This window comes from Sebastes fasciatus, chromosome 16 (genome assembly GCF_043250625.1).
Source record: "Sebastes fasciatus isolate fSebFas1 chromosome 16, fSebFas1.pri, whole genome shotgun sequence".
Classification (NCBI taxonomy): domain Eukaryota; kingdom Metazoa; phylum Chordata; class Actinopteri; order Perciformes; family Sebastidae; genus Sebastes; species Sebastes fasciatus.
The window spans coordinates 18,842,522-18,858,498 of NC_133810.1; the positions used below are offsets into that span (position 1 = coordinate 18,842,522).

General features: G+C 41.2%; 2 protein-coding genes across 2 annotated transcripts; both read left to right on the forward strand.

Annotated features, from left to right (window-relative positions):
* Nucleotides 1-1,679: 1,679 nt before the first annotated feature.
* Nucleotides 1,680-8,627, forward strand: LOC141752282 (organic solute transporter subunit alpha-like). The gene is made up of 8 exons (XM_074610076.1): nucleotides 1,680-1,970; nucleotides 3,361-3,512; nucleotides 3,671-3,744; nucleotides 4,681-4,839; nucleotides 4,987-5,098; nucleotides 5,193-5,339; nucleotides 6,549-6,654; nucleotides 6,745-8,627. Exons 1-8 carry the CDS (start codon nucleotides 1,895-1,897, stop codon nucleotides 6,903-6,905), a joined length of 987 nt encoding a protein of 328 aa, XP_074466177.1. The 5' UTR covers nucleotides 1,680-1,894; the 3' UTR covers nucleotides 6,906-8,627.
* Nucleotides 8,628-10,318: 1,691 nt separating this feature from the next.
* LOC141752281 (uncharacterized) lies at nucleotides 10,319-14,034 on the forward strand. The gene has a single exon (XM_074610075.1). It carries the CDS (start codon nucleotides 10,460-10,462, stop codon nucleotides 13,436-13,438), a length of 2,979 nt encoding a protein of 992 aa, XP_074466176.1. The 5' UTR covers nucleotides 10,319-10,459; the 3' UTR covers nucleotides 13,439-14,034.
* Nucleotides 14,035-15,977: the final 1,943 nt, after the last annotated feature.

Genomic DNA, 15,977 nt, shown 5'->3' on the forward strand with positions numbered 1-15,977 from the left:
ATGCCTAACATTATACCTTCTAAACATCAGCATGTTAGCTTGTTGACGTGAGCATTTAGCTCAAAGCACTGCTGTGCCGTCTCACAGAGCTGCTAACATGGCTGCAGACTCTCTAATCCTGTTAACTCTGTAGGTCACTGGAGTTCCATCCTGTGTGGCCACTGTGACATTCGTCATGGTTAATAAATCATCTGTGGATATTACATCCCCAAACAATTGTAGAAGCTGTTGGAACAATAGGTCTACTCAGTTCTCAATAAAGACATTATGACGGAGATAGTTGCAACACAAGACCCTTCACTTTGTCAAGATCATTAAAATTGTGCTGACATGTTCAGACAAGTACTTTGTACTTCTTGACTTTTTTTCTGGCACGGGAACGTGATGAGCAGGGAAGGCAATCTAGTCGGCAAAAGGTGAATGACCTCAGTGCCGTTCACCTCTCCATACAAGGCAACCAACGTTATAAGTCTCAACACTCTTTGGAAAAAGTAAATCTTTTGAACCTGTTACAGCTTCCTTATAAAAGATTATCAATCTCGAACTTTCTATTTTCAATTTTTATTTTTTTATAGTTAGTGTCCCACTTTGATATACTTAAACTGTTGATTGATTACTTTTTCATGTACTGTGCAAAAGATTAAAAACATGAATTTTCCTTCACCCCAGAAGTGTCCCTTACCAAAAATAAGTTTATTCAAGTGTGCTATTAGTATACTTCTTTTAAACTTAAAATACGAGAGTAAACTTTCAGTTTACTTTTTATGTACTTATCAGAGATATACTTAACAAAAGTATACATAAGTATACTTGGCTTATACTGACAAGTATACAGAAAGGTCTACGTATACTTGGCTTAAAGGCCTACTTGTACTTAATCTTTTGATCGAAATATACTTAAGAAAAGTACAATTAACTATTCTTGCCTTATAGGCCTACAGAAATGCATACTTGACTTGTAGTTACCTCCACCAAGGCCGAAGGCCTAGGAAGCAACGTACATGAAACCTGCCTTGGCGGAGGTCTGCGCTCTCCGAGTGCACTTCTAGTTAGTAGCTTATTTTTTGATAGAGTGGCATATTAAAGTTAGGACAATGTCTGCAACAATAAAAGCCATTTCTTTGCTTCTCCAACTAATTTACTGACATTTAGGGATTATTTGTGTGTAAAAGCTGAATTTTTCAAAAACATTTAATGAAAATTGTATTTTTCCCCATTGAAATAAACCAGTTCAATTTAAATCTGACTATAATACCCTTATTGTGATATATAGTGATGCTCACAACACACTATTTATAGTAATAATTCGACATAATCCAGTAGTCACATCCTGGAGATTTGGGGAGAGAACTGGGGGACATAATATGACAAATTAATGAAATGTAATTTGACTTCAGTACTGAAGGCACTGAAACTTAATTAAAAAATACATATATTCCTCATTACTTGAGCTTGAAATATCTTTTTATATCATTTTATATTTCCCGGGAAGGAAACAACACACCTTGTCAAAGTTCATCTCTCCTGGCACACTCAGTCGGTCGTCTCCTCTTTTCAAATAAAACTTTGACCTTTGAGTTACTTGAGTAATTAATGTGACTTAGGTCTGTGAATGAATGAGTGACGGTTACTCACGGAGGAGTTCCCATAAACTTGTAAGGTGTCATCCCACCTTCCTTCACTCCTTAAAAGTCACCCAAAGGGTAAAGTACATTTGCTGTTGAACCTGCTACCAGAATCCACCAGCAAACACTGCAATGTAAAGGGAGACTGATTATTTATAAAAGTAGACCTTGTTATTTTACATCTCACCAGGTTTTACTTAAGTCATTTCTACAAATTTCTAAACCTCAGTCATTTAGTGAATTTCTCAGGAGGAATATATCTGCATGCCATGGAGGAAACCCTCAACAGCACTGTTCATCCGGCTTGTTTACAAGAGCCCCCGCTGGCGATAGACGTGATAAAGCGTAAGTGACCCACATTACCACATCCTGCTTGCTGATAATGTTTCCTTATCAACCAGTCTGAGCTAATGTGTTATTTGAACAGTAAACCATGTAAACATGTTCAAGTAGAAACCCAAAATACAACTATGCCCTTGAGAAAAAGTAGTATACTTCAAGTTTACTTTATGAAGTAATATATGAAGTTTATTTTCCCTTGTATACTTTATGTAGTAAGTATACTAATATCAATGTACTAGTAGTATACTTTTCAGTGTACTACTTCAATACTTCTTGGGACTAAATTGGCCCAATTTTTTGGGTTGATAAAGGTATACTTCTAAGTGTACTTTAAGTGTAAGAATAGTAATCTTTGAGTGCCCAACTAGTTTACATCTAAGTTGTATTTTGTACTACAACTATACTATGAAGTGAACTATAATACAAGTGAACTTATAGGTATACTGTTTACTAGTTACAGTATATACTTGTAGCCCACTTTTTAGTTGATGAAAGTATACTTTAAAGCAGGGGTTCTCAACCTTTTGTAACTTGAGGCCAACGTCTGATTGTTAAAATAATTTCGAGGACCACTTTCGCAAATAAATGACAAACTGGGCTATAAATATGTGTAATGCCACTGTCAGGTGTAATGACCCACATACATATTCAGCTTACCCTCACCCAACACTGCTACTTTTGCTATTTGACTTGATGTTTTGTGACGAGATTAAAAAATTTAAATAAAATTAGTTTTTCTCGCATGCCTCCATGGTGAACGGAGAATGCAAAAACGTAGATTAAAGTAAATTCATATCAAAGCATACGTTAACAAACTCTCACACACTTATATAGGCTACTCTACAACAGTATAAGCAAAATATATTTTGACTTTTCTGTATACTTGTCGGTATAAACCAAGTATACTTACACTTTTCTGTATACTTGTCAGTATAAACCAAGTATACTTACACTTTTCTAGACTAAAAAGTAAACTGAAAGTATACTCTCTGATTTTAAGTTTAAAAGAAGTATACTAATAGCACACTTGAATAAGCTTCTTTTTGGTAAGGGTGAACCTTGAAATGAGCATAATATGTCCCCTTTAAAAAGTACTTCTGGTTCAAACATGGTGTTAGTGAAGAAGTGCGTAACATATTCCACTGGATAAATCAAAATTAAAGCTGTGCTAGATGTCTGATGACATTAGCTCAGACTCATTAGCTAATGACTTGAATGTACCACATGATATTAATTTCTTCTTCTTTTATTTGCTAAACATATAACAACTTCCCACACATTTTATTTGAACCCAAGCAAACTCTGTTTTGTGCTGTTTGTGTATGATTATTTCCATCATATGTATTGTACTATGTAATAATCCCCTCTTTCTTCCCCTCTCTGTTGAAATCAGAGCTGGATATGTTTGAATGGTGCCTGTACTCCATGCTCACCTTCATGACCTGCGTCTCCCTGCTGCTCTATCTGGAGCAGTGCGTCTATATATATATAAATCTTCCCTACCCCAAGAAGACGACCCTCATGTGGATAAGTGGTGCAGCACCGGTAAGCATTCGGGCCTGATTTGATGTTATAACAATAGGAAAATAATCAGTATCAATCACTTCATTTGTGAAATACGTTTCAAGAACTCGGACACAAGGCTTTTGGAAATACAACATGAAATCTAAATGTGTGCACATGATTGTATTGCTCTGTTTCAGGTCATTGCCACTATGTCTTGTTTTGGGATGTGGATCCCGAGGTCAGTCATGTTCACAGACATGACATCGAACTGGTACGTTTTCTCTAAACTAAAAGTACAAAGTACAAAGGGAAAAGTACTTAATTTTCTCATACAGAGTATTCCTTTCATTGATATTTCTAAAAAAGTGAAATATGATATTGAATCTATATTTATGGATGTTCTCTCTTATCTGCACTTGCTTCCTTTCCTTACTTTAAACATCAGCGTTTGTCTGTTATCTAATAGCTGTGACCGGTAGCTACATCTCCCTTTGCAGTAAACTCACCACGACTGTTATCTTGTTTGACATGTCAGCTTCCAGGTTATAACGGAAATCCATATCTTCCTTGATTATGTTTTCCTCCATATAGCTTTATTCAACTCAACAGCCTTACTGCCTTTGAAACAGTCAGGCTGACATTGTAAATAAGCTTGAACTAGGTGTAGCTTTACACCTTTAATATTCAATCTGACAATCCTATTTTCTTCACACGACCGCTCATGCATGGGCCCTACTCACTGTTAGGCATTCCCCATTACAACTTGTAAGCCTCGCATGTATTAACTGAAGAACGCGGTAGTTGAACCATTCGTTTAATCATTATACACACCATGCCACATCTCCAACCAGCATGTGCTCAACTTCAATAAAATGCAGAAAATCTTTATAGGCTTTTTGCCGTGTGCAGCGATACATTTTATGTGCTTTCTGATTTATGGGGTTAATGTACAGTTCATACAGTACAGCATGTTTAACAGCTGGGTCAAAATCCATTAAACAAGTGCTGTTTTTGATTTATCCTCACATATCAAGAGTAGCTGTGTTTTTATGTAAGAAATAAATAAATGAAAAATTAACTTTGGCTGCCTTGCTGAAAAAGCTTAAATATTGCATCACATACTGTGAAACTAAAGCTCTCCAGAGTGATTTTTCAGAATTATGACATACCTGCTCTCTATAAACAGGCCTTCTCCTTCTCTGTGTAGTTATTTTGCAGTGGTGGTGTATAAGGTCTTGGTTCTGATGATCGAGGAGTTGGGGGGCAGCAGTGCTTTTCTGAAGCGGTTTTCCAGTAAAACCTTTCTGATCAACACAGGACCGTGCTGCTGCTGCTGCCTCTGTTTACCCCGCGTGCCCATGTCACGGTATTTATACCTGTGTGCTTTACTGCATATAAATTAAGATTTTTATTGTGCTTTTATTCATATTCATTGTATACTCTTTCTATATTGACTGCACATTGTCTTATGATTGTGTACATTTCTAATCTTCCTTTGGATGGGGTCATTCAGGCGATTGTTATTCTTCCTGAAGTTGGGTGCTCTGCAGTATGCAATCCTGAAGACGGTGCTCTCTGTCCTTGCCATAGTATTGTGGACAAACGGCAACTTCGATCTCTCTGATGTAAGTGTTTGAAATGCTTCTCTACGTATCTGATTGTGCTGGAAATTAAATGAACCTGACATGCAATGTAAATATTTCTTTGCTTCTTTTCCAGCTAGAGATCACTGGTACGGCCATTTGGATTAATCCATTCATTGGCGTTCTCACTATCATCTCCCTTTGGCCTGTTGCCATCATCTTCATGAACACTAACAGCTTGCTACGCAGCCTCAATATTGTACCCAAGTACGCCATCTACCAGGTGTGTCAATACAACCAACACCATATGAATTCTACAGTGTGAGTTGCAATCTCAAAAAGACAGTTAAGTTTATCTTCTTAAGTTTATCTTTAACTTTTAGTACACTTTTCTCAAGTTTCTTACAATGGCAGATAAAGGAGTGAATCAGAGCCCGATGGAAAGAGCATCATGGTTTATGGGAAATGTAATCTCAGTTTAGAAACTACAGCACTACAAATACCCACTGGTGTGACAGAGTTTTAACACCAATCCCCTTGGCTGTAGATGCATTTGTTTGGTGACAAAAATACGTACCCAATTCGACTGTTGCCATTAAATGTGCGTTATCGCTCGCTATAAGCATCATAGATGTGGGTCAGTAGGGGCCTACTACATCAACTATGTTGTAAAAGTGAAAGTGAAGCTTAAAAGCAGTGGGATATCTCCGGGTCTGAGAAGTGAAGCCAATGTGGAAGTGCCTTAAACTTGCATTCTTATATTCTATACCTCGTGATTGACAGGCCGCTACCACGGCGTTGTCCGGTCTGGGAGTTTTCCGTGTTTTCGTCTTACAACTTTAACCCTTTCACAGTGTGCTTTCAGTTCATGCCAAAATGCCGAACTCGAGGCTTCAAAACGGCAGTCCACAAACCAATGGTTGACGCCGCAGTGACTACGTCCACTTCTTATATACAGTCTATGCTTAAAGCCAACAAGTAAAACTGCATGAAATGTTATGTTTTTAACACAAACAAAACAGCTTCTTTAAGTTCAGGCAACAAAACCACTTGGTTAAGTTGTGTTTTGGCTAAAATAATGACATTTCAAAACTGAAACTGAAACTTAACGCTTGTGAACATAAAGACACCCCCCCCATCTGGAGTTTCATGCTGTCTATACTACAGCGCCTCACTTTGGCTTTTGCTCCTGTCATAATTACTACAGTCAGTAGAGGTCAGTGTCGTCTTCTTTTATTCCTTCTTTCGGTGATCGACCATATGATTAGATGATAAAACCAACTCGTGGGTGTAGTAGGCCCCTACTGACCCACATCTATGAGCCTTATAACCACTGAAAACACCCCATTTAATGACCTGATAACAGTCTAATCAGCGGAAATACTAAACTCCTGCTGAAAAATATTGATATTTAGAGATACTACGCAGTGCACCTTTAACTGCATGCACACTGTATGTACAGTAACTAATCAAGTACTGGTTTTCTCCTCAGCTAATACTTGTACTAAGTCAGCTGCAGACATCAATCATTAACATCCTGGCCTTGGATGGGACTATCGCCTGCGCCCCTCCCTTCTCTTCTCAAGCTCGTGGCTCCAGTAAGAAATATCTCTGAATGTCTGATGCTCATGTGTGAGCTGAAATAATCCATCTGAAACCCTGATTTGTTTTCTCTCTCTGTCCTGCAGTGCTAAGTCAGCAGATGATGATCATGGAGATGTTCATCCTCACTCTGGTTAATCAGCGTTTCTACCGTCGTACATATGACACACTTCCCTCTGAGGCACATGACAATGACCAGAACGCTAAAGTCGCCCTGCAGGCTGCTCTCGTGGAGCATGATGTCTAAAAAAAGGAGGAAGTCAACACTGCTCTTTAATGATGTATCAGATCATCAAAGTTATGAGATCATCAAAAAGCCAAACTTGAGTCAGATAAACAGTTTTCATTTGATAAAACATTATACCCCATTCTGTAAGGGAAGAGTACAGTACAACACTACTCTGGTGACTTTCAACCCTTTTTGTCCCTTTATACTCTTCACACAGCACTCACTGATATTTGTCAATATCTGTTTCCTGTAGGTTGGTTAAGGGTTGGTTCACCCAAATTACTTCTTTCTGCCCCAGAAATATTCCCCCTTAAGGTTGTCCACAATGAGGTGTGTGGGTTATCCAGGGTAAACAGGACATTGATTCTGGAACGAGATGTCGGCTGTTGAATTGTTTACATGTTTTCAATGTTTTGAGCACCAATTTGAGATTTAGATGAACTGACCCTTTAAAGCTGCAGCGCGTAGAAATGGAGCAAATAAATATTTTTATAAAACGGTCACTATATCCCTACGTAGTGCCTCTCTGTCCTCCGGTGTCCTCCGGTGTCCTCCGATGCCTATTTCTCACCTCAAAAGTTTTCAGAAACATCTTGTAGTGTCCATTTAGCTGTAAAATGAGAACGTTTGTGACCTGGCAGCCATGTTGAGATCAGTTAAGAAAATACCAAGCACCGCCCACCAGATGGAGCACAGCCAATAGGAACGTTTTCTCTCTGAAATGACCTGTGATTGGCTGACATCTCCCATCACAGGCTATATTTTTTAAAGCCTGAAAACAGAGCCATGAGAAGGTGCAGAACTCTAGTTTTCTCTCAGAACACTTGAATTACAAAATGCTGAAAGGTTATTATGGAATGTTTGCCCAATGATGCCAAAAATATACTGCCTACTGCAGGTTAAAAGCTAAGGTTGGTAATCTTCAAAAACATTTTTGTTATATTTGTTGAAATTATCATTACATCCTGACAGCAGTCAATAAATCAAATGCTCTGACAAAAAAGAAAAGTAAAGTACATGTGGCTGTCACAGGACTGTTATAAGCCCGTCCAAACCAAATTAAATGATTGGATGGCCTACCTGCCTTCCTGTCTACCTGTGCGCACTCTGCTCGTGCACTCATTGCGCGTCACCGGAGTCTTCACAAGCTGCTAGCTATGTGAGTAAGTAACAATATAACCATGTTCAATGTTCATAATCTTTATGTGTTTACATATGCACTGTAAATATGAAGCTACAAAGGCATAAAGACTGGAAAAAGGGGGAAACAAACCTGTCTCTGTCCAAAAAAATCCTCCTACTGCCACCTCTAAAGCTCACTAATTATTAACACATTATATCTTGTATATTTACATATACATGCTTGTCATACTGGAAGAGAACAGAGTGGATGAAATGTTGAAAATTGTAAAAGTGGTCCTTTGAACTGGGATTGTGCAAGCTTATGAATATTTGTGTGAATAACAACATTTTTACATTTGCCTAGAGAGCAGTAAATAAAAACACCTATTTATTTGTTTTAATGTTGTGTTAATGTTGTAATGGTGACTTTGGCCAAGGTTTGGGGATGTTAAAGTTAAAGTGAGGCCTAGGCATCTGATGTATTTTTTGTACTAATGTGGACAGTAAATACTGACATAGTACTCAGTTGGTTATGTATGTTTGTACTCATAACAGTGCCCAGGTTGCATGTATTGTACTGAGGATCTAAACACCAAAACATAAATGCATTTGATAAAAATGATCTATTTTCTCTATTGTTCACTGAGTAGCATGTACAGGGAAGTATTTGTAACACTGCACATTCTCATGACAATGCATCTCTGCTGTGATCATGTAGCCTATGCTACCTGTGAAAACCGACTAATACTTGTAGAAACATCTTATTAATGAAACTTAATCCTTATTCTTTGTCCTCTACCATCTATCCTTAAACCTCCTACTGTGTCTCAGCCTGGAAACGCAGCCAGATTTGTTCAAAGATTGCTGACCCACTTACTCAGACTTGTTTGGGACAGGGAATACATGCGGATGAGACAGCAGCTTTATTTTCAGACTGTGTGCATTTTACAGCCGTCTACAGAGCAAACTGTGCCACATGTTGTTTCTTAAGTGACCACAAGAGGCCGTGCTGGTTCCACCTCAAAACCAGTCACACTCCTTCATATGATCCATTTGTATTGATCATTTGTTTTCAGTTCAACCAGATCAAAAACTTTACATTTTAAAACAATATATACAACAAATTTGACTTTTACAGTTAGTTATTTTAAAAGGAACTATCAAAGTCATTGTGCCAAGCAAAGAGAATATTGATTAAACTGATTTAAAACATTAAACTAACAAGATGCAAATGACTTATAGGACTTTATTAGATCCACACTAACTTCTCAACTGATCTGCATTCGGTTTATTTATTCCTACAGACTAGATGTCACATCAATCCCCTGAAAAGATGTGAAAATAAATAATGGCTTGAGCACTGTGTCGATTAGAGGAATGTATATATCACCTTTTACTGAATGCTATAATCCAAACAATGGTCAAATAAACATTTAGACATAACAATATGGACAAAACTAGACAATAAGAGATATCATATTAACACTGCCATACTAAATATAGTTCCCTGAAATATTTAATTCCCCTGAATCTATTCATTCATTTACAATTATGTAATTGTTCTCAATGGCTTGATTGTCTTCAGCACTGCTGTTGACTGTGTTAAGGTTGTTAAAAAGTCACGTCCACCCACAAGATTGAACACTTTTAATGTGATTTTATAATAGAAACAACAACGCTACAGGGGAAGAATTATATTTGTTAGATTTTTTAATATGTTCTATAATATGTGTTAAAAATATGTTTTTTGAAGTAATATGCAGGATAGTGGATACATTGAAAGAGGAAAATATTGTACACATTATTTACAATATTATTTATCTCCCAAACGTGAATGTGATAAACTATAACTATTTATAGAAATGTGATTTCCTAATATTTTTTTAAATTATTTTTAGCAGACTAGGGTGAGTCACTGTAGGTTGCTGCAAATCTGTTCCATTAAAAGATTATTATGCTGCATATAGAGGTGCGCTGCTTTAATCTGGATGAGATATTTATATAAAGCCAGATCATTCGGAATTCCAAATTTGGCCCTATTAATTATTTGTCTTTGCTGTTATGTAAACAGAGTCATCAGACAGCGAGGAAAAGAGAGAGAGAGAGGAAGGGAGAGCTGTGTTTCAGGGTGGGTTGATGATGACAGCCCCTGGCCCTGCATTGCTGACGAAAGCTGCTTAGCTCCTCAGTTGCTATGGCAACCGGGGAGAGCAGCCAGACAAAAACGAGGCAAAGGGGAGGGGCTTTCAAGGGAGAAATAGAGGAGAAAGGGCTGGATGGGAGAGACAGACAGAGGGAGGGATACAGACAACCGATAAAGAAACGCACCGAGAGCAACAGAGGTAAAGCAGACGGAGCTAGAGAGGAGGTCCGGATATAAATGCTCACTCCACTGGCTGGGGAATAATAACTGCAGCGAGTGACGGGAGAAAGGGGGAAACAGAGAGAAGATGGATGTACAAACGGAGAACACAGACCCCCCGCCTTCTGAGTCCCAGTCGAGTGGAAAAAGCAGAAAAGGATTCAAGCTGTTTGGCAAACGCAAGCCAGGTAACATCTTTTCTATACGAAGCAAAGGGGATGGGAACAACAAGTCACCTGTTATCAGGAGCAATACCTCAGATGGATTATCGGACACCGCACCAGATTCCGAGCAGGAGCCTGACACGGAAAAGGGACAGGAGGTGAGTCAAGGAGAGAGGGAGCAGGCAGAGGAGGAGCCGCTCGGTGAAGATGGCGTTATGGCTGCTTCCTCTGCTGCTCGCGCCTCCATTTCTTCAGTCAGCTCAGCCAAGTCCCTCAGCTTCCTGTCGCTGCTGCGGGGCGGCCGGAGAGGGGCGGGGGACCGCAGAGTCCACACCGTGTCCCAGCCGGCGAGTCGGCAACGTCGCGGGCTGAAGGCTCTCTTTGGCAGCGTTAAGTTCCGATCAAAAGACAAAGAGGAGGAAGCCCCTCCGAGCCCACTTCTCATGTCGTCCCGCGCCAACAGCGTGGAAATCATCAAAGAGGACCTCACCCTCACCCCCAAATCCCAGCCTCGCTCTCTGGACAGCCCCGAAACTGAGAGCTGGGAGCCTGACAAGAGCTTAACGACACAGGACAGTGCAGCCACGTCCCCATCAGAGACCGTAACCCCCAAGGTGACGGCGGGCGATGTGAGTCGAACTAACGAGCATGTGCCGCCTTTCCCCATCTCTGAGACACCCTTGGTACCCGGTGATAACAGCCTGAGCTGCTTGCTGGCAGACATCTCCTCGCTCCTGACCTTTGACTCAATCACAGGAGGTGGAGACGTCATGGCCGACGTAGAGGCGGAGTGGGGAAAAGCCAGCAGTCCCGTCAACGTCCCGGTGACGGATTTCACGCCATCATCCATGTCTCTCTTCTCCAAGTCCACCATCTCATCTACAGCAAAACCCTCTCCTGTAGCCGTCCCGACAACGGCCTCGACCCAATCCTTCACTCTTCTGACAAAGACACCTCTAACCTCTTCTCCCAAGCCGAGCTCCATCATCACAACGTTGACCAAAACTTCCACTTTGACTACTCACTCAGTCAAATTGAGCTCGGACTCTACGCCAGCGTCTGAGCCTTCTGCTATCATTACAATTAAATCGACTCCTACGCACATCGCAACAAAACCCTCGACTCCTGTAACGTTAACAAGCTTTTCGGCCCACAAAATGTCTTCGGTGACAATTAAATCCACACTGAGCTCCACCTCCACCACTACTACCACAGCTCCACCATACACCCCGGCTGCTGTCATCAAGGCTCCCTCAATTAGTCCAACTCTTACCTGTAGGCCTATGGCTAGCAAATTGGCTTCAGAGATTGCAGCACCTCCTCAAATTATTGCGTCAGTAAGTAAACCCATCCCTGTAGTTACCCCAACTCCTGCGCCAGCTAAACCTCCACCAGTAACCCATAGCCCTCCCACCCCTGTTGCTTTTACCCAACCGCCACCTGCTAAATTGGATTTAACTTCCACTTCCTACAAACCTCTCTTAAGTTCAGCTGCAGGAGAATCTAAAGCCCCAGTGATTGTATCACCGGCCTGCGCTGTTACAACCAAACCCTCCTCTCCCGTACCGGTTATCCCGTCCAAGATTACACCGGTTCCCACATCAACTACGACCTCAGGCTCGGTATTTGTGGCCCTTTCCAAACCTACACTCACCTCTGGCCCAATGGACTTAACTAAGACCCCTCCCTCCCTTGTAAATGTTCCAGATATTTATCCTTCCTCTACCCCGACTGCCACAGCTAAAACCCAACCCAGTCCTGCATCTGTCCCAGCTCCATCTTCAACTTCTTTAGATAAGATTCCTCCCATGACTAAACCCACTCCTGCACCGGTCTCTTTAGATAAGATGCCCCCTGTTCCCACACCAAACCCAACCCCTACCACTCATGCTCCACCTTCTACAGCACCAACACCTCCTGCTCCTGCTCAAATGCAAGTTTCTCAATCTAAAGCCCCTCCTGCTCCAGCTCAGATCCCAATTTCTGTATCTAAACCCCCTCCTGTCCCTGCTCTGATCCCAATTTCTGTAACTAAACCCCCTCCTGTCCCTGCTCAGATCCCAATTTCTGTAACTAAACCCCCTCCTGTCCCTGCACAGATCCCAATTTCTTTGTCTAAAGAGCCGCCTGCTCTTGCTCAAATTCAAGTTTCCCAATCTAAAGCCCCTCCTGTCCCTGCTCAGATCCCAGTTTCTGTATCTACTAACCTTCCTGCCCCCGTTCGTATCCCAGTTTCTGCACCAACCCCTGCCCCTTGCCCTGTCACCTCTCCTCCTTCTACTCCTACAACTTGGCCAAGTGAGGCCCCAGCCTCTGCTAAGATGAGAGGAAGTGGACAGGCATCAGTCGATGGGCAGCTGATTAGTCCCAGTAGCACAGGTACCCAGGGGGCCCAGACCGTGCCGTCAAAAACAGAAGAACTGCATAATGAGTCACGAACGAGCCTCCAGGGCACCCCAAGAGAAAGTAGGATACCACTAGTAAAGGCATCAGGACTTAGCAAGATACCTGTAGTCGGAGGGGGCAGAGCAGGCAAGCTACCTGTCCGGGACAGTCAACACGTCGATGATGAAGTGAGCAGGGACCCCCCTACTCCTGTGCTGGAAGAAGAGAGGCCCCATTTCAACTCACATGATGCAGGGAGTAAAGATAAAATCTGCGATGTCGAGGTTAATGTGCCCACCTCAAAACACACCCAGGAGGAAAGTCAGCATCTTCCCCAGCCGAAGGTCCTCACCAGTTTACCACGTGACTCGAAGATCCCTGTGAAGCACGGCGCCCAGTCTCACACTGCCTCCCAGATCCCTCTAGCTAAAGAACCGTCTCGCACCAAGATCCCAGTGTCCAAGGTTCCTGTCCGCAGGGCCGGTAACAAACCTGCAGCTGCCCAGATAAGAAAATAAAACAATGGACTTCAATCAATCAACGATACAGATTACGGCTTGGACTGCTGAACTTTTTCCCCCCCAATATAACAACACAACAACCCTTCTTTTCATATTTCTAGACTGTAACTCTTGGCTTCACTTATACACCATAAGCAACAATAACAGAGTCAAGGAGGCAACTCAAGCACAAAACATCTCCACAAGGAGCCGAAGCAACAAGCCTGGCTCTTTGGTGCTGAGGCAACTGGACATGCACTCAGGAAAGGTTTGGGGTCACACCCGAACACACAGCAGCATAACTAAGGATAAGCAAGATAAAAGCTCTTCTGGGAACACAGTCATACACACACACACACAACACGGGCAAGTGCCTTTATAAGGGTGCTTTTTTTGTCCGACTGACTCTCAGAATCAATCTTTTCTACAGTACTTTTAACTTTTGTTACTCCCACTTTTTGTAGGAACCGTTTTTTGTCTTTCTTTCCAGCAAGTCTCTTTGATAATAATAACCAGTCCCTTTATTTTTATTTATGTCAGGAGAAGAACAGCGGGAGCTCTATAAATTAATGCAAAAACCAAATTTACATTCCACACCTATCTCTGGATGTATATGTAGCAGAAAAAAACGTGCCATTCATTTTTGCACAACATGTTGAACTGTACAGCGCCTGTTTGTCTGCCTGCTCATATGTAACGTGATCAGATCTCGCTGTGAACTATGGGAGAGACTGGTTTTGAGGGGGGAATGGAAATCACTCCTTCCAGTGGACAGCCATTATGAATTGCATCGTGGACGTTTTGAGTGAGACAGAGAGGATGCTGAGTTGAGATCTCTCGTACACTGGCACATCCTTATCCTTATCCCACTTATACTCAGATGAGAACAGTATCTCTGTGTATAGTCTCATCTATGTTGTCCTGTTTCCTATTTAATCAATAAAACAATATGAGTATTTGCAAGATGAGATCTGTTTAAATTGTGAATTATATTCTGCATGTTTTTAATACTGTGGCAGTTTGTAGACAGTTAAGACAATTTTTATTTATACATCATCTCTTGAGATAATTTTATGTGGAAGGAAATTACATAAGCTCAAAGTAGTAAACAAATATGACTAACATTTTATCTTTTCACTAATGGCTCACTGAGTGTCCTCAGAGGAGCATCATTCCGACATCATCCACACTCAAAGCTCACTGACCTGAAAAACGAGCACATGAATGTCAGCAGAGCCCGGCCAATCGGCTGCAAGGGAAAACGCTTAACATGCATACCTTACTATCAGGAAAAGGGGTTAGGGAATGTGTGTCATTGCTATTCTTAGTGTGAAATGCACTAGAAGGACGTGCTGCATAATGCCTGAGCAGATCATTTGATTTGGACCTTTAGTATCAGTTTGATATCAATGTAGAACAAAACAAAATGCAGATATTTAGGCTGTAGTGAACGAAAAAAAAAGACTATAATGTTGCACAGAGGCAGAAAATGTAGGGAAAACATGTTGAAAAGCAACTCTAACAGCTAAGGATGAGACACTGATTGGAGTCATGGGGTAATACTAAGAGGAGTCTGGTGTTAGGAATAAGGCGTAAAGGACAAAGGGTGAATTTCCGACAAAAAAAGCAGTGCGGAGGTGACACAAAAAGACCTCTGTGTGCTTCACTAAGCCAGAGGCTACAAGCTGAAAAGAGAGGACCATCATTTGACCGAGAAAAACACGAGGATTTCACCACATCAGGTGCTGATAAAACCGTTTCCATGTGAAAAGAACAGTTTCCCCCCGAGGCGCTGACATAAAACACAGGTTTGCCTCTAGGTAACACCTGCGATTTGGGATGAAAACGTTTTAAAAAATTGGCTTAGACAGCATGTAGATTTATAATCATGCATGTTAGAGCAGAGATCAGGCTGGTTATGAGGGCTCACATTGTGACACAGCATGCTAAATTATATTATGCTCTCCGTTATAGGAAACTGGTATGAATATGTATCATGTAAGAGGAATCTGAAACAGTCTGCCTTTTGTCAACATCCATTCACATGATTTTCCCGCAATGTGGCCTTCATACTTATAAGTGATAGTGACAACAGCCTTGAGTGAAGCACAACCAGGGAACATGTTGTAATCAACTTTTGTGCAATATTGCATAAGCTGCTCTGTTTATAGGTTGTTTGTGTGTCTTTAAGGCCAAGCCCCTCGCCCCAAATATGTTTACAGCACCCATAATGCACCGAGGCTACCCTGGCTTTCTATGGTCTGTGTGTGTTTGTGTCTGTTTCTGCCTCTGGAGAGACGATGTGCCTCTTTAGAACCTAATTTAGCATGCTTCATTCTGTGTTTCCATGCCAACCCCACTAGGTCAACCAATGAAAGGCAGAGAGTGTCGAGAGGAGGAGTTTAAAACCATAAGTGCCTTAATGAGCACACTCACATGCTAATGAGAGCAGCTATTACTTCATATAGCATTTTAAATGGAATTATAACAATTTAGAGCATCATAATAAAGCTTCACTGTCATTATGAGACATATTTTACATAGATTATCAAATTGC

What these genes read in the sequence shown, in the direction of transcription:
- LOC141752282 (XM_074610076.1), top strand. Translation starts at nt 1,895, where the DNA reads ATGGAGGAAACCCTCAACAGCACTGTTCATCCGGCTTGTTTACAAGAG. An exon ending in GGCGATAGACGTGATAAAGC is followed by an intron (nt 1,971 to 3,360) that starts GTAAGTGACCCA and finishes TGTTGAAATCAG; the next exon opens with AGCTGGATATGTTTGAATGG. An exon ending in GCAACTTCGATCTCTCTGAT is followed by an intron (nt 5,099 to 5,192) that starts GTAAGTGTTTGA and finishes CTTCTTTTCCAG; the next exon opens with CTAGAGATCACTGGTACGGC.
- LOC141752281 (XM_074610075.1), top strand. Translation starts at nt 10,460, where the DNA reads ATGGATGTACAAACGGAGAACACAGACCCCCCGCCTTCTGAGTCCCAG.